The sequence below is a fragment of the Dermacentor andersoni genome, chromosome 1 (genome assembly GCF_023375885.2).
Source record: "Dermacentor andersoni chromosome 1, qqDerAnde1_hic_scaffold, whole genome shotgun sequence".
Lineage (NCBI taxonomy): Eukaryota > Metazoa > Arthropoda > Arachnida > Ixodida > Ixodidae > Dermacentor > Dermacentor andersoni.
In genome coordinates, this window is record NC_092814.1 from 48,218,770 (window position 1) to 48,243,358 (window position 24,589).

The 24,589-nt window shown below is 44.1% G+C and overlaps 1 protein-coding gene across 2 annotated transcripts; it reads right to left on the reverse strand.

Moving 5' to 3' along the window:
- Window positions 1-523: 523 nt before the first annotated feature.
- LOC126546350 (uncharacterized) lies at window positions 524-24,505 on the reverse strand. 2 transcript variants are annotated; one of them, XM_055061444.2, is made up of 9 exons: window positions 24,365-24,505; window positions 24,158-24,217; window positions 22,390-22,485; window positions 20,081-20,153; window positions 18,657-18,704; window positions 8,706-8,773; window positions 8,542-8,621; window positions 2,292-2,353; window positions 524-661 (listed from the first exon to the last, which is right to left on the reverse strand). In XM_055061444.2, exons 2-9 carry the CDS (start codon window positions 24,192-24,194, stop codon window positions 607-609), a joined length of 519 nt encoding a protein of 172 aa, XP_054917419.1. In that variant the 5' UTR covers window positions 24,195-24,217; window positions 24,365-24,505; the 3' UTR covers window positions 524-606. The 2 variants fall into 2 exon arrangements, with proteins under 2 accessions (XP_054917419.1, XP_054917418.1); XM_055061443.2 differs by having other exon boundaries at window positions 24,325-24,504.
- Window positions 24,506-24,589: the final 84 nt, after the last annotated feature.

A 24,589-nucleotide genomic window follows, 5' to 3' on the forward strand; every position in this document is an offset into this window, starting at 1 on the left:
TATTACGCTTTACACGCTACCACTGTCCTAAATTTAAAGCCATCTATACTTGTATAAATGCAGAGGACCCTACCAGCAATTGCCACTACAGCCTGTCGCGGTGCACAAGTCGAAATGCACCAAGTGTCTCAACGTGCTGGCTTGCCCACGAGAAATTCATAAGGGCGTTTTATGGTGCTTGTCAATGCATGCACCTGTGCCGTATTAGTTTCACCACCATCGTGCTTCTGTGCTAGAGGTCCTGTGTTCGAATCCTGCCATTGGACAATTTTAATAATGCTACATTATTTATTACACAGTATTTTGTTGAAAATGATGAGTTTACAAAGTCACGAAGCTGTTTGAAGCCAGAAGGACGAAGTTTAGGCACTATCCATCGTTCACATGCTGGCTGAACTGACCCGCTTACAGGTCCCATAGACACCAGCTCCGGAGTTCACTCTAGTAATTATTGCATGATACTCTATGCCCCAAACCACCTATTTCACGTCCAGTGTGTATAAAGACTTGCAACTGACACCACTGAAGACACAGACGACCAAGTTTATTGAAGCTCCTATACAGAACATGCTGGGATAGACTGGACAAGCACATCTGATGATGATGTTATACAACAAAGTCAAGTGGGCGATTGAATCCTCCCTTCCGATTCATGTACTGGCTGAAAGGAGGACAGGCAAAAGAAGGAAGAAATATACTTCAGAATAGAAAAGAAGAGTACATGAACAGAAAGGACACTCGTATCTGTGCCACATGGGCGAGGTTCATGCCATTATAAGTTAAGGACCTTAAATTTCTTAATGCCATTATGTTTCGATCACTGCTACATGTGCATACTTAATGACATTAAGCGTTGCGATGGCGATAGCTGCAGTGAAATGGTTAAGTTTGCTTGCCAATCGTAATACAATAAAGAACAGTTATCTAGGGAGCAGATGTTTGAGAAATGGCATGAGAAACATTAATAGGCGTACTGTATGTAGTTTACTTCAGGAATGTCATTGTTGCACCTAGCCGTAAACTGTTTGAAGCCAAAGCTAGCTCGACAGCCAATCCATAGCGTAGCCAAAGCATTGAGATTGGAAAAATAGCGCACACAGCTTCAAAGCTCTCAAGCAGCGATCCTAAAGAATTTGACCGTGTGCTCCAGTTTGTTCTGGCGTATGTTCTTCGAGTCAAGCATCGTCGAGAAATTCAAAGGCTTCAGTATGAGGCCAACAAAGCAAGGAGCCGCCGCTGTACAATCGAACAGCTTCTGCTGGCTAATGCGCTCACGATTAATGTTCTAGCCGTGAGTAGCGGTAAGGTCGCCTGCTGATCCCTACGAAAATAAAGAGCTCCTTTTAAAAACGTGAAGCGTATATTAGTTGTTTTTATCGACAAGTTTGCTTAATATCGTGAGAATATGGTCACTATACGGCCACGGCGGAGACATTGTAAACGAGAGTACGCATTCGATGGCCAAGTGAGTTGTAATAATTATAAGAACGCACTACGCTGCAAGAAAGAGCAATTTTTTAAAGAGAGTGAAGAATATATTAATTGTTATTCACTAATAATTCGTTTAGTCACGTCACAACCTGGAGACATTGGGAACGAGAGTACGCATTTGACAGCGAAGTGAGTTACGAGAATGCACTACATCGCTAATGGAATTAAGCTTCAATGCCATTAAGCATGTCCATGTGGCACCCCACAAATGACATTAAAGTTTAAGGCATTAGCCAGTTAATGTCATTTTCTGTGCCCGTGTGGCAGGGGTATCAATTGCAACTGAGATTTATTAAAGAAACATTTACCCACAATATTTGCTGCGCACTCGGTGAGAATGGTGTTTTTTTTAACAAAATCAAAATGACAAAAAGGGAAGGGCCATAAAGGTATCAAGACAGATGCAATAACTTTCTTCTATTGGTAGCTAGATGACACCAGTGGCATCATGGTCAGCATGAGCAAAAAACCGGAAGGAAAGGAGGGGGTGCATAAGCAGATGTCTGCATCAGTGTACTGTCCGTGCACCTGATGGACAAGGAATTACTGTTCCCGACTAACGGTCGATATTTCAGTGCGTCTTGTCCTTTCCTTCAGTTTTTCTCGCTTGTGTCGACTGTGATGCCAGTGGTGCCATCTAGCTATGATAGAAAAAAGTTTCCGCATCTGTCTTGATACCTTTCTACTCCCCACTTTTTTTTTTCCATCTGTAGAATTTTAGCGCTCCCCTTCGCAAAAAAAGAATGAAAGTGTTAGGGAAACAACAGAATTATAACAAACAATAACTTCGTCCTACTCACCGGTACTTTCGCTTGTGAATGACATGCACGGCGCCGACATTGTTACCAGGTATATGCTTTCCCTAGAAAATGCATAGAAAAATTATTTACATATATATATCTTCTTCCAAGGCTGCCGATTGCAAACGAATGTCGACTAAAATGATGAGAAAATATTTAACCTCTCACTTTTGCAATGTGAGAAATAATAACCACACTTTCGAATTCCTTCTGTTGCTCAACTTCTCTGCAGTAAAACTTGACCAAGTACCCTTTATTCAATATACAAAAATTCGGCAAAGCTGCAACTGAAAACCAGGCATCCTGTCTAAAGGTGAAGCAAAACTTATCATTTTTCAGAGATCAGGGCTAAATATATAAAATAAATAAAATAAAATATTTACTTTTGATGAGGATAAGAAACTAGGGCACCATAAATGTCCCACAGAAAGAAAAATACTTTGAAGATGGGCAATAAAGGTGCTATAGATGAGGCACTGCTACTAGCAATACCCGCATAGAGAGGTTATGGACAAGTTGATGGGGAATGAAGGAAGCAGGCATTTATGGATCAACATTTTTTTATTTAATAAGGAAGTAGAGAAAATGCCGCCAAGCGGAGAATAATTCCGTGTGTTTTGAATGACGCTTCTACAGTTATCAATCGAGCTGCCAGACGTAGCCACTTCCCTGCTGTGCTAATGGGGGGGGGGGGGGGGGGGGGGTAGGTTTCTAATCTTCCGCGGTGGGCGCAGTGAGTCTAGAATCGCAGCGTCCTGCGTTCTACACAGTTGTACGAGACTGATGACCACGCATCGTTACGCAACTTCCCAAATAAGAACACGAGTCTGTTTTGCTACTTGGCACAGCAGTAAACGAGGAATCCAAAAGAACTGTCATTGTTCCGCAAATATACATTTCTCTACAATTCTTCCAGAGCTAATTCAAAAAACGTTACTAGAAATCTTTATTTTGCACTTTCGCTTATCAACTTGTTCTTGGCAAGGTTCTTCCTGCCATCTTTCATGCGCGAGTCCATTTGATATGGTTATTTGTTTGCCAAGTAAAGAAGAGGTGTATCTCACAGGCGTAGCTGTGAGATACACGTTATTTTAATTCTCTTTTTTGGCTTTATGCGTCTTTATGGCTAAATGGTCAGCATAATTTACATTTGTACTAGTAAAAGTACCCTCCCCCTCATTTGCATAGAAAAGTTGCCTTGGGTTGGGCCCCCCCCCCGAAAAAAATCCTGCGTACGTGCCTGGAAGGAAGTAAACATTAAGCTCCTAATATTACCTACTTTCATATTATGTTCCCGTCAAAAATTCCTCATGGGATATACCGTATTTACCCGCGTATAACCCGCCCCTGCGTATAACCCGCACCCCTAACTTTGAACTCTGCGGAAAAAAAAAAAAAAAAACTCGCGTATAACCCGCACGTTTACCTGAAAAAAAAAAATGAGCGCTAGAAAGATGCAACTCACACTCAGTGATCATTTCGTTTTCAGAACATTTATTCAAACGACCGCCACCACGTCACTGGTTATCCGATTCTTAATCGTCGCCGCTCTCACTACTGCCATCCGAGGCTTCATCGCCACTCTCAAAGACGTAGTCGTCCTCGGAACCATCCAAACTATTACTGATCGCACATTTTTTAAAGCTTTTCCGCACCAAATCGGCCGGTATCGCTTTCCACGCATCCACGATCCACTGGCACAGCAATGGAATATCAGGCCTTCGCACGCGTCCCGTCGGTGTGAGGGCGTAAATGCCGTCGGCCATCCACTGGGCATACAGCCGCTTCACGTGTGCCTTGAACGGCTTGTTCAGGCACACGTCGAGTGGCTGTAGCATGGACGTCATGCCGCCAGGTATTATGACGAGGTCGGTGCTGGTCTCGGCAAGGCGAGCCTTCACCGCATCAGTGCAGTGGCCTCTGAAGGAATCTAGTACGAGCATCGACCGGCGTGCCAGCAAGGCACCTGGTCTTCGCTCCCAGATTACTCGAAGCCAGTCACCGACTAGGCCACTGTTCATCCACGAATTTTCTTCCGCACGCACAACGATTCCTGGGGGCAGTGGAATGCTAGGTAGCGTCTTGCGTTTGAAAATGACATACGGGCGCAGTTTCGTGCCGTCAGCCAAAGCGCATAGCATGACTGTGCAGCGCAGCTTGGCATTTCCGCCGGTCAGCACGCTGACTGATTTGGAGCCCTTTTTTTCCATGGTCGTGTCCATCGGCATCTCAAAGTACACAGGTGTTTGATCAGCATTTCCCACCTGAGACAGCAAATAGCTGTGCTCCTTCCGAAGTGCGATCACATATCGTTGAAAGTTCAACAACTTTTCCTCGTAGGCTTCAGGAAGCCGCTGGCACATGGTTGTTCGCCGCCGCATAGAAAATCCATGTCTTCGCATGAAGCGCTGAAGCCATCCACGGCTTGCACGAAACTCACGTGGAATGTTCAATTCCCGGGCCAACTTCAGGGCTTCCATTTGCGCCATCTCAGTCGAAACAGCGTGGCCACGACTTCTCTGCTCCTCAATGAACTTCGCAAGCTGCGTCTCGAGGTGGGGGTACGCGCCAGTCTTCGGACCCCGAAACGCTCGCCTGTCCCGGTTCGTTGCTTCGAGACTCTCTTTTTTCTTCCTCCAGTCGCGAATGCACGACTCGTCGACGTCATGCTGTCTTGCAGCAGCTCTGTTGCCGATTTCTTCGGCAGCGGCTATAATCTTTAGCTTCTCTTTCGCTGTGAAACACTGCCGTCGAGTCGCACTCATGATGCCAAAACAAAGCAGGCAAACAGTGCAAACTGGGGTAAGTACACTAAACAGCGCCTAACGCGAGGCTCAACAATGCTGGCCTTTCGTTGGCCCTTCATCGGCTTGACAAGCGTCGATGACGATGGGGATGGCGGACTACACGGGGAGGCCGCCGCACATTGCGGTGAAGCCGACCCCCCCCCCCCCCTCCCAAGGAAAAAATTCGCAGATAACCCGCACCCCCACTTTTTAAACGCGTTTTTTCACATTTTGGTGCGGGTTATACGCGAATAAATACGGTACTTCTTAAGGTGCACAGATTTATTAAAACACGCCGCAGGTCTCAAAAAATATTCAGGGCCTCTTCATGAAGGACCGCAGTAGTTGAGAAAGTGAGACGCCTACAATGTTTCTTTACCCAGAGGCCGCTATGGTGAAGGTGGGTCTGGAAAGTGGAGTGTGAGTTTGCTTATCTACAAAGGTGAAGGGAGAAAAAGCAGCAGCCAGCAAAACAAGAAAATGAAGTAGAAGCAGGCAAATGGAGGCAAAGAAGAAAAAAGCACCAGGGTAGGACAAGAGCCAGGAGAAAAAAACCATAACGGGAACACTGAAGGCAAAGACTGTTCCTTTCAAAAGAGAAGAGAACCGGTAACAAAAAAGGCTGGGTAGTGGGATGGCAGATATGAAGATAACTCGTGGATGTTGCTGCAAAGAGTTTAAAAGAAGAAAAAGGCACCTCATATTTTTTTTTCATGTGGATAGACGGGAGCCCAAGTTTTGAGAAGTGAACGTGGGAGAAAAAACATGAACCAAATAGGGATGACTGTTAAATGGGCATTAATACAACAAGAAAGTGGTAAGCAAAAGAGAAAGAAAAACAGTTTTCTTATTTTCCTTTGAATTGTAAGCTCTACATAGAAGCAGTGTTTGACTAATTCAATGCCATTGTTTCATTAGAGAAACTGCTACAAGAACTGACCCCTTGGAAATGTACATTCACTTGTGTTGGGTAACATGTTGAAAAAGGAAAAAATAACAATAATAGAAAAAGCTGAAGTTAGGTTACGCTGGCCTTGTGGCTATCAATGTTACCATTTTTCATCAGACTACAGTCTCGCCATGATTCTTCGTCCTTGGAAATTTCCCCAGAATCATAGGGTAACACAACGTAAGTTAACAGTGACACATGTACTTGTTTATCCTTTTTCAGGAGACTACATTTTTCAAGTTCAATTCAGTGTGGCAAAAAAAAAAAAAATGTCCAGGCATCAATATACTAAAGACAGCAATCAAAGGTGTTCTAACACCTCCTAAATGAAGTTAAACCACACTACACTACTTATATAGCCCCTGTTTTTTTTCGTTCAGACTGATAGTATATTTAGAAATTGCATGGCACCATTACTGTAATTGTAACTCTTTGGGTGGGGGCAGGCAATACACACATGATGAATTGATTGTCCAGACAGCAAAGTAAAAGAGTCACTAATGATCATAATTATTCACTTAAAAAAGATGCCTGCCTATCAAAAATTCAAAGCATGGTTCGTGCAGAACATACGATGCCAAATTTAAGGACTATTGAAGGATTTCCAGGTTGCTGAAGGCCAAAATTCAAGGAGGTTGAAACAAACTTTCATACATACAAACTAAAAAATATCCAAATCTCCATCTTAACTGCAATTCTTTACAGCTCAGCAGCTACTGAATTGCACACCTTGCATTGCCTTGTGGCACATCACACACTCTGTTCGATGAGGGTTAGTGGTGTCTGGCTTCACTCAAACATATGCGCCAAGTCAAAGCAAAATGGCTGGAACTTGCCTTACTCCAGGCATTCTAGAGCCCAGGCCTCAAAAACATAGCCACGATGGCTGCAAATGTAAACCAACTAGCAAAATGACAAAAATGGTGGTACAGGTTTTTGCTTGATCTGGCTTCGTCTAGAATCATGATACAATGGCGATTTAAACATGTCAGTGCCTGTGGACATGCCAGACTCCAATCGCATAGCAAAATTCTTAGAAGAGACTATATAGGACCGCTTTCTGATACTGTCCACGGCATTGCCACGATGTGGAGTTTGTTCAGGGTGTCTGCCAAGTTGACATTTCCAAAATGCCCAAGTTTGCCCCGAGTGTGTTTGCAAAATTTCCTGATTGACACAGAACTTTGTTTTATGTCAAGACAGGCTGACACCATGTCGCCTGATGCTGTCACTCTCTAGTAAGCATGTCAAAAAAAAAAAATGACTTAACCCAGTTTGAATAGGAAGAAGTAGCATTTATTTCATTCAAAAAGAAATCAGAAGGGAGGGGTTAGTAAAATGCACAGCGAATTAAATATATTTGAAAAAAAAAAAAAAGGTAGAACTCATTGCAAATCGAGCCGAACATTCTCAAATATGAATAAAAAGGAGATGCATACCAAAACAAATGTTTTCGGATGAATGCACGTCTTTTACTGCCGTTATGGGCTCAAATCGCCACAGGCACATCCGAAAAGGCCTACCAGTACATTTGTTAGGCATATCGGTGCTCGTACTGTGACGGGAGATGGCGGGTGGACGCGTGTATACTTAAGAATACTGTGTCCCGTGACAATTGCCCCTTCCCACGCTTGTTATGCTTCACCGCGTAACACTCCTGTATTGAGGCGAAGCCGACTTTCGGGAACCAGCATTATGTTATGCGCCGTGCTTTCCGTGCTTCGAAGCCAATCGCGAGGACAACAAAGATGGAGTCGGTGCCACTGCTTACAGCGCCAAGAAGCTTAATAGCGAACGTTGAAACAGCTAGGCCTAGCGTTTACCGCGGCGGCGAGGTAATCAAAACAGAGGCAGTGGTGGCTTTGATTAATGCCATTTCGGGCCTGCGGTCACAGCAAAAAGTCCGGAAAATCGGACGGCGAAGGGTTCTTGCGTCCGAAATTTCAGATAGTCCGAGAGAGAGAGAAAACAAGGATAGGAAAGGCAGGGAGGTCAAACAGAACAGCATCCGGTTTGCCACCCTACACTGGGGGAAAGGAGAATAGAAAGGAAGAAAGGGAGAGAGTAAGCACTGAGTACGTGTGGGAGGGACACCATACACAAGGACACTATAAACGGTCTCTTAAGCCAGTGCACTTCCAAGTACTGCACTAGTGCACGTATCGCTTTTCAAGCCAGTGACGGGTGTGGCCAAAGTCCGAAATTAGTCTGAAATAGTCCGAAATTTCAGATATTCCTATTCGCTGACTCTACGGGGTACGTGGTGGTGCCGCGAAGCCGTCCGAATTATTGGGCGTCCGGAAAGTCAGTACACTGTTATGATAGTTATGTTGATAACAAAGTACTAACACAAATGGTATATAAGCCAGTGCCAATCGAATGTAGCAGTACATGTTACAGATATAGGGAGAAAAGAAAAGGTATAGATGCTACCATACCATATGGAATGCCCATCCCTGGAAAGAGCTCTACAGCCTGAGTGAACTGACATATATGTAAAAGCACTAAGACGCACCTTGGACGAGTCAAAGTTTGCAAATCCCATCAATTTAATCATCTCTTTCTCCTCTTCCGTTTTTCCTTCCAGGTCTTTAGCTGCAAAAGAATGAAAATAAATTGGATTCAAGAATGTGCCTCCATGCTGAGAGCAGTTCACCGACTGAAATAAAGCTGTGTTACCCGTGATGGGTGGCCGCTCCAACAGGAATTTGGGGAGTGCTCCAGGAGTTTCCTTTTCTTTGCGCTCCCTAAATGGATAAAAGACAAGAACCTACAGTTCTTCACTATCCATTTGAGGCAACAGATCAGACAACAGTAAACCATATGCACGCCTTCTGCACATTGTCCACAGTGCACCAGTTCAAGAGTTCTTCCTGGACTGTAAACTCATTCCTTACCGCTAGAAATGTACTCATGTTCGGTACATTTATGTTCTAACATTTTACTTCAACATGTTTTAGTCATAATGCATACCGTGATACATTAAATTGTATCCTGATCATTGGAGTTTCGAATGGAAGCAGAAATAATTGCTTAGAGAGCTTTTGAGAATTCTTATGTGAAATTTCAAAGAGGCATCTCAAGAAGCCTGAATGGAAGTAATAATTGTTAAATTTTTAGTATAAGTGCTCAGAGTTAAAAAAAGAAAGGAACCTTGCTCCTAGTTCCCAACTTCTGGAAGTTATATCACAGAAAAAGAAATATGAAAAAAAAAAAAACTCGGTGCCTTTCCACTCTGTGAAGAAGGATGACCAGCGAAGCTGTGTATGTGGGCCTCTTAAGGGCGAACTGCAGCTCTGCCGCGGGTCAGCCCGACATTGCACTATCTCCTGGACCGGCCGACGTATGAGCAGTCTTTTGCTTACAACGACGAAAATTTCTTTGGATGGTAGAGGTATCCAGCTTTGCTGTAAAAAAATATTAGCCATTTGGTGGCTTGAATGTGAGCCATAGTGATGCCCATGCTATGCGGGAAAGCCATGGCTTCACAAATGTGAGAACAGGTAAGCGCCTATGGTGCAGGGAGCATTTGCATTTACTGATTGCAGCAAGAACCTGCTTTATTCTTTACTGCATTTTTTAGGCTCTTGAAGCAATGGTTGTCAGCGTGGTGGCATGCACAAGCCTCCTCATACATACTTGATTAATGTGCTTGATGAGCTTTTATTTGCAAGCAAGCTGGTCTAGTCGTGCATCTTGAACCGGCACTGGAGCTTTCATGTGCTTTGTAGAGTACATGTCCAGTACTGTACCTTAATGTACAGTGCTGCAGAGTATTGTACAGTAATAGAGCATTTGCACAGGCGGTGTTTAAAAAAGTAAGAGATCAGAGTGCTAGTCGAGTTTCTGCTGAAGGTCATTCTCAAATCAAATGAGTGCTCTTGTGCGAGTGAAAACTCCACATGACAAGGATTACTTGTAATAAGTTGTACATTCACTGTGGAAAAACTGATGGGTAAACGCAATCCACTGTATGAAAAAAAAAATTAAGTTGCATTTGATGAGTCGAATGTAATCAAAACAACACACACTCCTGAGCATGTACCAATGTATGAGGCATCGTTAATACAGCGTAGTGGTTGGATCAGAAAATTAGACAAGCTAACAGTAAAGTTTCGTTCGTTCTCTGTCCTCGCTTCACCGTTGGAACTTGAAGCTTCTCGGACGATGATCGGCAGTTGTTGATCAAACGCAGGCAGGAAGCGATGAGATCAGATGTACAAGAAATATTTATAGGTAAACTTTTCTATATACATGGCAGGTAAAACAAATACATTACAAACTTGAACAATTGAGAAACAAAGTCTCACTGTTCGAGTGTCTCATTGACTGTTAGAGCCCAGACTCGTTTTAACGTACATAGTACGGAGGCTCACTGATCTATCAGCAATCCTGATTTCAGCCAAGTCTGAGGGACAGCATGTCGTCCCGATTTTTATAGCCCAAATATACAAAGAAAAAAAGGCGGTAGGGCCGTTGGCCCGTCCCACAGGTTCAGTTGCCAATCAGAGTCAACCGTTTGTTAAGCCACAACCCACAGGGATGGGCTTACTCTTAAAAATAAACATATTAAAAAACAAAGCTCTTTTCCTCCTTCCCCAAAACTCCGTTGCCCTCTCGTTTCTACGTAGTTAGTGACGGGCTCAGCAAAACACGCCAGGCCCGAACAAGTTATCGCTAGACCGCCTCAAATCCCAACGGCGTCTAGGCCGCAAATGTCTCGGAAGCAGGGGCATCGACACCACGTAGTGCCGCTGTACTCAAAGTTTGGCCATGTGGGAGACGGATGGCCCTCCTTGTCCTTCAAACTTATTGTCTACAAGACAAAGTTCTCCGAGTGCGTGTTTACAAGACGCCGCCGTCCGAATGCACTCTTCACGCGTGCACTGTAAGCTGGCCTTCACACCACACAGGCAGTCGCACCCAACAACAAGGCTGGCGATTGCGTTCCGGACGCGTAGAAGAATAGATTCCTGCTCCGTATATGCGGCACGGGGTCAAGGTTGCTAAGCCCTTCTTAACCTCGGCGGCGCCTCCAATTAGTCAGGCACTTGGGCGCCAGACCCACGATACCGTGTACAGCGGTCCCTTTCAAGGCAGGTCTGTGCGGACTCGTGTGACCGTCGGCGGACTGCCAACACCCTGCGCACAATACAGACTTCCCGGAATCGGCACTCGCCCTCCTGGCGCCTGCCGCGACGAGTCACCCAACACCACGCGGTCCGTGACCCCACATAACACAGAAACGGTTGCCCCGCTGACATGGGGGGGGAGTGAACCCCCTCTCTATACACACAGCACGTGGCCGATTCGTGACACTTAAGAACACGAACAATCAGAGCGACCTTACACTAACAGAAGCTTTAGTGTTGTCACAGCTGCTGCAATCTAAAATTTAAAATTGACCAAAGTGCATATTTTGCATTGCTCGCATGGGGAAGTGCTAGGAGCACTGGAGGCTAGTTTCAACGATACTGCTTATCATATTTTTATTTTTTTCAGACTCCTCAATGTGCCAAAAATTGTCAAACCTGACTAACAGTTAAACTGGAGTAGTCATTTCATACAGTGTGCAGTGTTGCTTGTGGAAGAAGTTCAACAGCAATATTTAAAGACGCAAGGAAAAACTGTCAATCAAATTTATTGATTTCTTTGGGCACGGTAAGGAAGGAGTTAAATATGCACTACAGCTCACATGCAGATCCACCAGAAAAAACTGTCTGTTGCGGCGAATAAAGCTTGTCAATGTGCTGCTGCACACACGTTTATATGTGTGCTACTCAAACTATTTAAACCACTGTCATGCTGTAGCTACAAATACTAGACGAAAGTATAGTCAATGCGTGCACCAAATCTCTATACCCAGTCAACTTGGAACAGAGGTCGACCGTGATCGAACAGATGAATGATTGTAGCTTCTATGCAACAATGATTATCTGGCACTTCCGTGACTTTATCCCCACCCTTATTGGTGCAGACATCGTCAGTGAAGATAGTGGCATTTGAAGCTACTCCACAATTCAGAGCAACTAAAATTTGTAACAGAAACCAAGGTATCCACCCAAGGCCGTGTTGCTATTTAACAACAAAGTAACGAATTCTGAATGCACAGGACATACACAACAAACATGCAAATGCAGCCTTCACAAGTACTGTGGCTGAGGGTTTCAGAATGTATGTTGGAATGTAAATACAGTCAACGACTGAATTTTCGGACGCCCAAATTTTCAGACATGCCTGATATTTCGGACGTCTTCGTGGCACCGCCACGAGCCCCATAGAATCGATGTATAAGGACATCTGAAGTTTCGGACGCTCGAACCCCCCGCCGTCCAATTTTTTTGACGACTGAAGGTCCTTTGGCTCCTCGCGCAGCGCCCTTGCAAAGGAAATTGACTTGCAGCCGAAGCATATCGCCGCTTTAAACCACAACTAGCCGAATCTAGCCGTCACACACCGATTTGGTCTGGCCACGCTGGCTATGTTCATTGCCGAGTGACGGAGCCGAGACGGACGGATGTTGACAGCTAAGTTCTATTTCTATTTTTATTTCTAATTGCAGCCACGGGAAATATGAATGGAGATAGGGCCAGCATAGAAACGTAGGTTGCAGAGAATTGGAGCACTGCGAAGCCAGGCAAACACTTAGCCAAAGTAGGGCGATAAAGTAGGTCGTGGCCAACACATAACAGTTAGGACTAAAGGTTTAATAGTTAGGGCTAAAAGTGTTTTTTTTTCCTTTTTTTTCTTTTTCCCCTGGTTATTGGTTTGGTTATTTTACTAGCTCACTTTATTCTTCTAGAAATTCCCAGTGGTCTTTATTATAGTTAATTTTTTTCCTCGCTTTTACACTGTTAAATAACAGTAGGACAAGAGAATTCATGGGACGACCGGCTAGAAAAGCCAAGGAGGAAGGGGGGGACCTCGTCCAGCGTGAGAGGTGTGAACGATGGTGTTATTTGGATGAAACGACATTCAAAACCGTGGCGGAGGCGGAAGGGAACGGCTTCGTGTGCAGGCTATGTAAGGTGATTGAGAATTTGGAGAAGCAGCTAAAAGAGTGAAATGGCGAGGACAAAGGAGGAACTCGAGAAAGAAAAAACGAAACGCGCAGAGTTTGAGGAAAGGGTCGAGAGGGAGTGGGCCTCAAGAATGGAGGCTGTAGAACGGAAATGGAGTGAGGAGCGAGAGAAAGGGCAGCAATTGGAAAAACAATTGAAAGAGATGAGACAGAGAGAAGCTGAGAGGGAGGCTCAGCAGGAACTGAAGGAAAAGGAAGCAGGAGGATCACCCAGTGGAGCAGAATTGGGGGCGGACACGTTAACGTGGGGACCGCGGGAGACACAGGTACAGAGGGATGAGACGACAGGAGGCAGAGAAGGCGAGGAGGCAGGGAAGACCCAGCCGACAGAGACAGGAGGGAGGCAAGATTTGCTTGAAGACAGAAAGGTCTGGGTCGTTGGAAGCTCCAACGTATCGCGAATGCAAACAGCACTCCTCAGAACAGTGCAGTATGACAGACGAGTGAAGGTCGAATGCATGCCGGGGGCTCGATTCGAAGCTGTGGCGGAGAGAGCCAAAAGCAAACTGAATGAAAACAGAGAGGGAAGAAACCTCGTAATTTTGCACGCTGGGGTGAATGACGTCCTGCAGAATAGGGGGCGAATGCTGGGCAGACAAATTCAAGAGGGAGTGGCGAAATTAAGGGCGACCTCTGAGGCGGTGCACATTGCCCTGTGTACTGTCCCAGAGGTCAGGGGACAGGGCCCTTTCATTGAAGAACAGGTAGTGGCGGCAAATGTAATGATTAGGGAGTTGGGGCGAGCCCTCAGGTGTGATGTGGTGGAGGTGAACAGAATGATTGGGGGGAAAAACTTCCCCCCTTTCGGCACAGATGGCATTCACTACACTACACCAGCGGGATGGCAGGTAGGAACGAGGGTGGGTCGTAGGGCTCAGGTTTTGCAGGCACGCAGGGCGACCCTGCATGCCAAAACGTAAAAGATGAAGGACAGGGGAGGGGGGGCAGGACAGGAGCACGGAGGAGGAAGAAGGCAGTAAATGTGGGGTTCATCAACATGCAGGGGGGAAGAAATCGCATTAAGTGGGACGAAATAGAAGAACAGTTACAAACGGAAAATTTTCAGGTATATGGAGTTGCCGAAACCCATTTAAGAGATGAGGAAGAGCCACCATTCATTGCGGGATACACCTGGGTTGGGTGCAACAGAAAAAGGAAAGAACCCAGAGGAGGAGGCCTTGGGGCGCTAGTGAAGGGACAGGACTGGGAAAGGGTAAGGGAGAGCTGCAGTGAGCACATGTGGCTCAAGGGCACCATAGGGAATGTTGAGACAATCCTCGGAGTTGTGTATCTGAAAGCGGGGAATGAGTCGAAAGAGGAGAATGCAAAACATTTCAAATGTATCGCCAAGGGCATCAGGGAGTTAGCTATTAAACGGGAGATAATCATCCTAGGGGACATGAATGCACATTTGGAATACTTTGACGGGGCGACAGATGCAACAGGGCAGATGTTAGTAGATTTTTGTGAGGCTCATGATTTTGTGATAGTTAATACTGTTTAAATGCGACGGGAAAATAACATAGGAAAGAAATGACACCCACTCGACAATCGACTACTGCCTGATGTCCCACAAGCTGTATAAACGGTTGGGATGTATGGAAATTGATGAGGAAGGTACAAAAAGCCTGGGGAGTGATCACAAACAAATCAAAATCAGTTTTGGAAGGACAGTACCACTAGTAGAAACTAAAGAAAAGAAAGGTATGAGCAAATTGAATGACAGGCAGCTACAAGAAGTGGCGAAAAACATTGAAAGCATGGTATCCAAGCAACCGCAAAGGGCATGGACATACGACGAGTTAATAGGTATTTTTAAACGAGAGCTAGAGAAGGGACAGATTAGGAAACTAGGAAGTAAGCAGGGAAAATATAAACCGAAAAGCTGGTGGGACCGAGAAGTTAAGGAGGCCATAGAGCAACGCAAAGATGCGTGCAGAAAACACAGAGCAGCAAAGAAAAGGGGAGCCACACCAGAAGAGGTGGAGACAAAATGGGAGGATTACCTTGCAATGAAAAGAGAAGCATTGGCATTAATTCAAGCCAAGATAGCAAAAGTTGGGGTACAGTGGATGTTAGAGATACGAAAAAAAGACAGAAATGCCTCTAAGAAATTTTGGGAACACATAAGGCAACAGAGTAAGAAGACAGAGGTGGTTCAGCACTCACTGACCACACCAGAAGGAACAAAGGTAGAGGGAGAGGAAGCTCAGGAATATATTAGGTTAACAATAGAGGCAGCATTTGCAGAGCCAGTGGGTAGCGAAATGGAGAACAATGACAACAGCAGGACAGAATTAGAGGAGGAGTACAAAAGGATGACAAGTAAGGAATGGGACAGAATTGAACACAAGGTCCCCGTGGGAACAGCGACAGGACCTGATGGCATACCTATGAAATTGATAAGCATATTAGGCCAGAAAAGTAAATTAAAATTACGACAACTTATTGAACAAATAGTAGTAGGGGGAGATGTTCCACAAGACTGGAAATCAAGCAGAATGATATTAGTTTACAAAGGAAAGGGAAGCAAGGACAACATTAAATCCTACAGGCCAATAACTATCACACCAGCCATATACAGAGTAGCAATGCAGATGGTGAAAAAGAGAATGGAGGAATGGGCAGAATGTGAAGAGATCATGGGAGAACTGCAGAATGGATTTAGAAGGAACAGAAGGCTAGATGATAATTTATTTGTTATAACACAGTGCATAGAGATAGCGACAGCCAGGCAGAAACCGCTATGGATAGCTTTTTTAGACATTAGAGGAGCCTATGATAATGTAAACCGAGAAAAGTTGTGGAGCCAGTTGAGGGAATATGGTCTAGATAGAAAGATGATTGAGTTCCTACAAGTTTATACAGATAATGAGGTAGAGATAACATGGGAGGGGGAAACTACAAAGCCAGCTAAAATAAGAAGAGGTCTAAGGCAGGGCTGTCCATTGTCACCTCTGATTTTTATGATTTACATGAGCCAAATGGAAAAGAGACTAGAACAGAGCACAATAGGAACTGACATAAGCTATATGCTGGAAGGGCAGAAGGTAGCTCAAGTACTAGCCGGACTAATGTATGCAGATGATATTGTACTGCTTGCCGACACCCGAGTAGGGCTACAGGAACTAATGAGCATATGTGGAGAGGAGGGAGAAAAATTGGCACTGCAATTCAGTAGAGAGAAGTCTGGGATAATAGTATACAATGAAGAAAGGGGGGAACTATTGGAAATACAAAGCACTAAGATTGATTATGTTGAAAAATACAAGTATTTGGGCATATGGCTAAACGAGGGCAAAAAGTACTTGGAAGAACAGGAAAAAATTATGATTGAGAAAGTGAAAAGGAACTCAGCTGTAATGAAACACAAGGCACTTTGGAACTATAATAGGTACGAGGTGGTTAGGGGCGTATGGAAAGGGGTTATGGTACCTGGCCTCACATTCGGAAATTCAGTACTGTGCATGAAATCGGAAGTTCAGGCATGCACGGAAACGAGACAGAGAAGTGTAGGCAGGTGGGCCTTAGGAGCACACGGGAACAACCCTAATGAGGGAGTGCAGGGGGACATGGGATGGACGTCATTCGAAGGTAGAGAGGCAATAAGTAAACTAAAATTTGAACAGAGACTCCCAGCACTGGAGGAAAAAAGGTGGGCAGGAAAAGTGTACAAATATCTGTACATGAAAAGTTTGAACACAAAGTGGACACTCAGAACGAGGAAGCTGAGGAATAGATACCTACAGCCGAGGGAGGGGGTCCAACGTGGTTCTAGTGGGGGAAAGGAGGTGAAGGAGACGGAAAGAAAAATGTGGGAAGAAAGAATGCTCAGAAAGCCAGCGCTATCAATGTATAGGTCACAAAAACAGGAGATTAAGAGAGAGCTCTTATTTGATAACTCGCGGGGCAGCTCACTATTATTCGAAGCTAGGACGGGGGTTTTGAGAACGAAAACATACAGGGCTAAATTTGAAGACGTGGACCTTCGGTGCACAGCTTGCGGAGCCGAAATGGAGACCACCGAGCATATAGTGCTGAGATGCACAGACCTTCGCCCGACCCTGGCAGAGGGAACAGTGGCAGATATGGAAGGGGCATTAGGTTTTCCCGGGGAATGAGGGCAAACAGACGAGAAAAGAGTGGCAGTAATGAAGGGGAGGCTAGAGGATTGGTGGAGGAAGTCAAGGGAGAGATAATACCATAAATCGGGGAGATAATGTTTCCTCTACTTTTTTAGATAGTTATATTGGGGGGAGGAGGAGAGTGAAAACTAGTTTAAGGAAAAGAGGATATAAAGAAAGGAAAAAAAATAATAAAATAGGAGGGGGAGCAAAAGGCTAGGTGGCGCCAGCCGCCACCTGTTACAAAGGGTATAGCCGCCATCCATCCATCCGCAAATGGCCGCACTTCCGCCTCCGGCGGAGTTTCCGGAGCGACGCTATTTCGTTTCTTTGCACAGGCAGGCGCAGGCCACGTTTTGGCTAGCGTGGTGTGTGGTTGTGCTGTTGTGTCAAGTGTGCTCTGCGACGCTAGGCCTAGGTGCTTCGACGCTCGTCAGCGAACTCCACTGTTCGCAACTTGAGGATTTCGCTTGCCTTCGATGGCCCCCACTCCGTCTTCGTCGTCCTCGCCGATGGCATTGAAGCGCGGAAAGCAGTACCGTGCCCACGGAAATAACTTTTGAACAGTTTGTTGACGCTGACAACGAGCTCAACTTCTGTGCAGAACTGACTGACGAGGGAATGGTCCGTCAGGTTGTGGGGGATTCGGAAGACTCCAATGTTGAAAATGAGGAGCCAATGCCCGCGCCACCTACAATTGCCGAGTTGACGCGAGCATTGTTGACTCTTTCATCGGTGTACAGTGCTGACATGACCCTTGCTCAGATCGAGGCGAATATGATCGCATGCAACCGGAACGCCGTCCAAACAACAATCAACAAGTTCTTCAAGCCACTGCAGAATAACACTAGCTGCCCGACGATGCACATGTACATAATAAACCGTCAGTCGGCTGCATACAGTTTTTGAACGCCTTTTTATAGCGCCTTCATTGATGCTTTGGTAGGGTTTCGGAAGCCTGGTACTTAGCCCTTTACCTCTAGATCCGAGAAAAAAAGAAAAGAAAGTATGTTTTTTGCATGCATTCATTTTTTCGGACTGCCTGAATTTTCGGACGTTTTTACTTTCCCTAGAGGGTCCGAAAAATCGGTCGTTGACTGTAAATTAACTGTATTAACATAATAAAGAAAAGACAGAGCACACATTTAAAGTAGCAGTAACTATCATTTCCCTCACAAAGGAAACATTCCAATCTTTATTTCTCAACTTCTGCAAGCAGCACCTTTTTGCCCACCACTGATTATTTCGATGCTTGTTGGGTGTCTAAAAATGTCATGCAGTCAGTCAACAGTCTGAAGCCCTTGTGGCCACTACAATATTACCTCACAACCAATCAAAGCCCAAAGAAAGGGCTTAGTGTAAAGTGACAAATTACTGAAGCTCAGGGTATGGTTCTAGAAGAGGTAAAAAACATTGCTGTCTCACCTGCTCCTAGACCTCCGCCTTGGGGAGCGAGAGCGCCTTCTGGGAGATCTACCGTAAAAGCAACAACAGACACGATTAATGCCTGCCACAGACAATATTACAGAGTGCCTATTCCCATGGCAGAGAGCACACAGCAATGCACTCAAGAGCACTGCCATAACTTCCCATGCAGCAAACTCTCAACAATGCCATTTCTTCATTCTTTATCGTCAAAATGGGGCCAGCAGTTTCCAAAGCACAGGTGAACATGAAATGGGCAAAATAATGTGACAATTTTACGTATGAAACCTAAAAGCGCCATTTCAAAATCTGAATACTGTAACTTGCCACTACGGCCAGAGAAACGTGCCGACGGATGGAAAATGCACTGCACAAATAACGGCATGGGGTGACTGGAGTCTCACTGTAGAACTATCATCCCTGAGAATATATTATTCTCGAAGAGTGCCTATGGCACAAGGAACACAAGCAAGTGTGGCAAAAATTACTGGGAAGCACCCTTTCCAACAGTATTACTTTGCATTAGTTTGATGGAGCACAGCAGCAGAAACTTACTGACATCGACAACTACCCTTCACTGAAGTGGGGCACCATTATGGATTTTGTATAACATGAGAATGAAAAAGTGAAGACATTGTTGAAAGTGATCTTTCTAGAACATGGCATCTGGCCAACACTGTTACCTTGCCTGTTCTCCCCTCACTTTCGACCACAGAATGCCATGCCTGTTCTTACACAGCACCTAGTGGGAGTTTTAGCAATAGATAAGTGCTCTTTCACCACAACAAATACCGTGCTTGACCTCACACCAATCAAATGCAAGTCATGCAATTGTAAACATGCCCTGCAACTTGGCAAACAGGCAATACAGAGGGAAAGAAAGCCATGTATGGTTTTAACAAGGAGGGAAAAATGTGACTTTCTTGCAACTTGTGGGTTTTGCATGATTCCACTTTTTATTTCAAAAATTTAAATCATGGGGGTTTACATGCCAAAGCCACCATCTGATTATGAGGCACGCCGTAGTGGGAGACTCCGGAAATTTGGACCACCTGGGATTCTTTAACGTGCACCTAAATCTAAGTACACGGGATTCCATTTTTTATTACTTGCAAATGGAAGACATTTCTTACAAAAGTTATTTTAAAATGGTTAGAAAGTGCTTCTATATTAAGTCTCATTTGTTTTTAATTTATAAACACACGTCATGGACACCTCAGAGTGTGGGCATTTAATTTCTGTTTTCATGCTCTTATGACTACTGAAGGCTTCAGAGGAATCCTTGCAACTGCAGATGACAACTTGCAAGTTTGCTCAATGCAGGTTTAACTATATTAACAGTCTGGATATATTTAATGAATCCTCGTGAGCCTACAGTACTTTTGTAAATGGATTTGGCTGCAGTGAAAAGCACAACCCATTACCGGCTTCGTCGGCGCCTCGGTGAACGATTGCGGAGTCTAGGAGACAAAGAGCGGGACCGGCTTCTATGTCGCTCTGAAAAGTTAAAAAAAAAAAAAAAACATTTTACACATGACACAAGCAAACAATTATGTTGCCAAGGCCAGCCAAATATGAAGGGGGTGGGGGGCTTCTACTGAGAGGTAACTTGATGTTTACTTAAAATATGATCTAACAAGAAAAACACACATTGAATGGACCCTAGCTTCCACTAACCACTCATTCAGTCTACTCGAATGCAATGTAAGCATGGCCCCTGTTTCCGGCACAAGCTAGTTTATGTGACACTAATTCCGCCTAAGCTCGAATATGCTTCTGCCATTTGGATCCCCAATCACGTGCATTTAGCTAACAGCATTGAATCCCTGCAAAAGTATGCTGCTCGATTAATCTTTTCCAATTACTCCAGCACAACAGCACTAAAAGGACACGCCAAAATCAAGGATTTGTCATATTGCCACCACATCAATGGCTACCACTATTTCAAAAACGTTATCATAGCTAATATAACTAATATTTACCTCTGTCTAGTATATGACTACTTCATATAAGCTATAACTCTTCACTTCATGATTTCTTTAAAATGCTGACAGAAATTTTTTCTCGAGGCTATCACACATGCGAACTCAGACTTTCCATGTGTTGCTCACACCATGGGACGTATTCTGGGACGATCACTTTCGGCGGTACTATCACCTCAGCCATCAGGCACACGCTGATTGACTCGGTGAGCAAAATCAAATGAGCTGATTGGCTGGTTGAGCCCTATGTCATGCAAAGATGGTAGTATAGCTGAAAGTGATTGACTAAGAGTTTTGCCTGGTCTTCCGTTCCATGAACATCAAGATTGGAATAACCTGCCAAAGACATGGTCACTGAAACTGATCTGGATAAATTCCATACCCTTTTGCACTGCACCTCTAAAGCACAACACATTTTTATTCTTCTTTTACATAATTTTCGCAAGAGAGCTGCCATATGAATTTTTGTCATTGCTGCAGCTGCTCTTGTGTTTACTGAAGTTGTTTTTGTGGAAATGAATTGCGTTTTATTATGATTTTCTTCACTGACGTGTCAATAACTACTGCCAGTGCTCAATAATGTTATGTATATTTGTTTGTGTTAATTCTGTCTGCACTTTGCTTGTGTTCTTTTAACTAGTTATTGTAATTGTAATTTATTTACTGTCCCCCCTCCCATTTAGTACACTCAGTACTTTGAGATAAATGAATATTGCACACACCAGCAAGTAGTAAACATTTGTATGCACGGTGATGCAGCAGACAAATATAAAATACCAAAATATACAATGAATAATAAACACACATCATAAAGTGTGCTTATTCCTACCCTATGTTCCATGTTGTGACACCTATACATTGCTCCAAAATGCAGCTAACCTAGCATACATGGAAAGTACCATGTTACCATGGTTTTTCTTGAGCTCTGTACAACTTATAGGAATTACCAGAGACATGGAAGTAATGGAGACTGCACACACAGTATGGGACCGAATTTCTATGGGACCCCATCACATGAATGCAGACATGAAGCTATCACGCAAAGCACTGATGATTTTAAACATGCATTGATCTGTCTTGATAACAATTGATAAAACATGCCGAAAAGCAGGACAGAAAAGGTGGAGCAACATGTCAGATTTATCAGGTAGAAATTTAAAATCTTGAAATATCAGCAGATGACAATAACTGTGCAGCATTTCACAGGCCATAAAATGATGACATAGAAGTCAGATGTAAAAGCTTGTAATGGGTAGATGCATGTGGCAAAAAACAGAATCCCTTAAATCAATGCAATTAGCAGCTGGCACAATCAAGTTGGTAGCAATTTCCACTTATAAATGTGCAATGCACCTGGCTTTGTCAAAGCCAGAAGGTGAATAAGTATGAGCATCTTTCATTTCATTGTGCGCATGCATGATAAAGAAATGAAGCACTGAAACAACATGTCATTACCACTTGTTCTAGCGTAGCAGTATTTAGTGAGCTAATTGGTGAAAAGCAGCTATTAGAAGAGGGGCACAAATCGACACAGATGGATAGCGGAGTGCTTGCCTTTTCTGGCCTCCTCTGTGTATTCGTGTTAATTTGTGCCCCTCTTCTGATAGTTATCTTAGCATGTTTGCCCTCTTGTTTGAGAAGCTGCTATGAAACATGACAAGAAAAACGTAGAAATCAGTCAACACATTCACAAACAAATTCTACCTGAATACGAGAAGGAGTGCTTATGGCGAAGTCAATGCAACACATACCTCTTGGTAGCCTGCGTTCTCGATCCAGATCTCGCTCGCGCAGTGGGTCCCGAAGGCCATCCCTCTCACGGGATCGAGATCTACCCCGATCTCGCTCTGATGAACAGAGAGATGGACCATAGAAAGACAGAGATGTGAAAAATTATGTCAAGCACTGAATAGGTGTTTGCAGACTGAAAATGCAATGGAAAAAATTTAATCTCACAACATAATACCATATTATGAGAAGCCAACAAAGACACCAAGGAAAACATAAGGGAATTAAATAAATGATAAATTAGTGGAAATGAAAGTGGATTAAAAGACAACTTGCCGCAGGTGGGGAACGATCCCATGTCTTCGCATTACGCGTGCGATGCTTTGACCAATCGAGCTACCACAGTGCGGTTTCCCCATCCACTTTCTTGGGTATTTATGCGTTACTACTAGAACTAACCATGGAAGTCCTAGTAATTGTTACTAACTTCACTCAAGAAGATCACATACTTGTGAAGCCTGCGGCAGAAATCTTTCACCCAGTAACATAATACCAATGCTTTATGAAAGCATAAATGCCACCCGTGAATGTCAATATAGCGTACTCTTTGCTCTGTACACGTGAATGCATGTTCATTTAGCAGATTTAGAGCAAGATAACACATTTCATTTGCTGGGTCTAATATATATTCTTCAGGTTGCCTTAACAGCTAAACATGTGATCACACAGTGAAGCAGTGAAAGGAACGCATTTCCCTAACCGGAGCAATAGCAAAGCGCGAAATTAATCAGTGTTGTTCACCACATTGAACAGTAGTCAAAACAGTGATGGCTGGTCCCTGCAAACAGTCGCACAATATTTGTAACAAGATGATGAGAAGGCAACAAACAAAGACACCAAGGCCAACATAGGGGAAATTACTTGCACTTACTAACTGAATTAATGAAATGATGAATGAGTGGCAATGAAAGTGGATGAAAAAACTTGCGTGAGATGTCGATACGTGAGCGTAATGCGAAGACGTGAGATCGTTTCCCACCTGCGGCAAGTTGTTTTTTCATCCACTTTCATTGCCATTAATTTATAATTTCTTTAATTCAATTAGTAAGTACAAGTAATTTCCCCTATGTTGTCCTTGTTGGTTTCTCATCACATGATTAATAAAAATCGGGCCCCTCGGTTAACCCCTTTTCTTCAATATTCGTAATAAGGACGTTCAATTAACTGGTGGGTCACAACACTTAGGAAGAGAGAATCAGCAGAAAGGTGAGGTCTGGTATGGACGTGAACTATGATACTTGGCTTTGTGCTAAAACTGTGGTAAACAGCGCATTTTCTCCGATGCCCGCAGGCATGTAAATAAGAGGCCCCTGTGAAAATGCTTGCGTGCTTGGATAAGTGTCCTGTCAACATGGACAACATTTGAGCACTTTTACGGCAGTTCTATTGCTCCCTGTGCCATGTGCAACTTTTTCGAGTCCCCAGGTGGCGAAAGTGGAGCTGGCCAGATTGCCAAATGAATCGGAAAACAGGAAGGCCCACCATAGCCTCAATTAGTGACCTACTCGTGTCATACGCGCACCATCAATAGTAGCTAAGCTTTGTCGTCAAAATAGTTGGGGCTCGTTAGCGTTGACTATCGAACACAATTGCATGCAGGTGTGAAGCGACCAAGTTGCTTCCACTACAACCTTCCACTTCAACACAAAATTCGACAGTGGTGGCTTTTCATATTACAAAAGAGGTAGAAAGGTTCAATGGGATTTAAATGTAGTATGTTAGGTTGCTTACCTCTTCTCTGCGGCGAACGAGAACGGCTTCGGCCCATAGAGAAGCAGAAATAATTCTAGGCTGAAATACACTTTCGCAATTCAAGCTTCGACGTCTTCACACAAATGACACTCACGCCATAAATGGACGACGCAAAAAGACGAAGCAGCCACAAGCTGTACACTTACACTTCAAGTGGAAACATGTAAAACGCGCAAGATAACTTACTGCAAGTAAACAAGTTTTTGTTTCAATTTTTCATTTTCAACTAAAAATTCGTTTAGGTCCCCTATCCAGCCGTGTGCACAAGACCTGCAAGACGAATGACAACAAACGCATTCGATCCGTTTCCCAGTGTTGGCCGTTCGCGAACACAAATTCGACTATGGTTCGACAGTGCAGGCCGTTTGTTAATACACCTCAAATCTTAGATAGCTTCCATTACTTATTTAA

Coding starts and splice junctions, on each gene's coding strand:
- LOC126546350 (XM_055061444.2), bottom strand. CDS start 24,194: ATGGGCCGAAGCCGTTCTCGTTCGCCGCAGAGAAGAG. Junction 22,486..24,157: donor TCGTTCGCCGCAGAGAAGAG/GTAAGCAACCTA, acceptor TCTGTTCATCAG/AGCGAGATCGGGGTAGATCT. Junction 18,705..20,080: donor CCGAGGCGCCGACGAAGCCG/GTAATGGGTTGT, acceptor CTTTTACGGTAG/ATCTCCCAGAAGGCGCTCTC.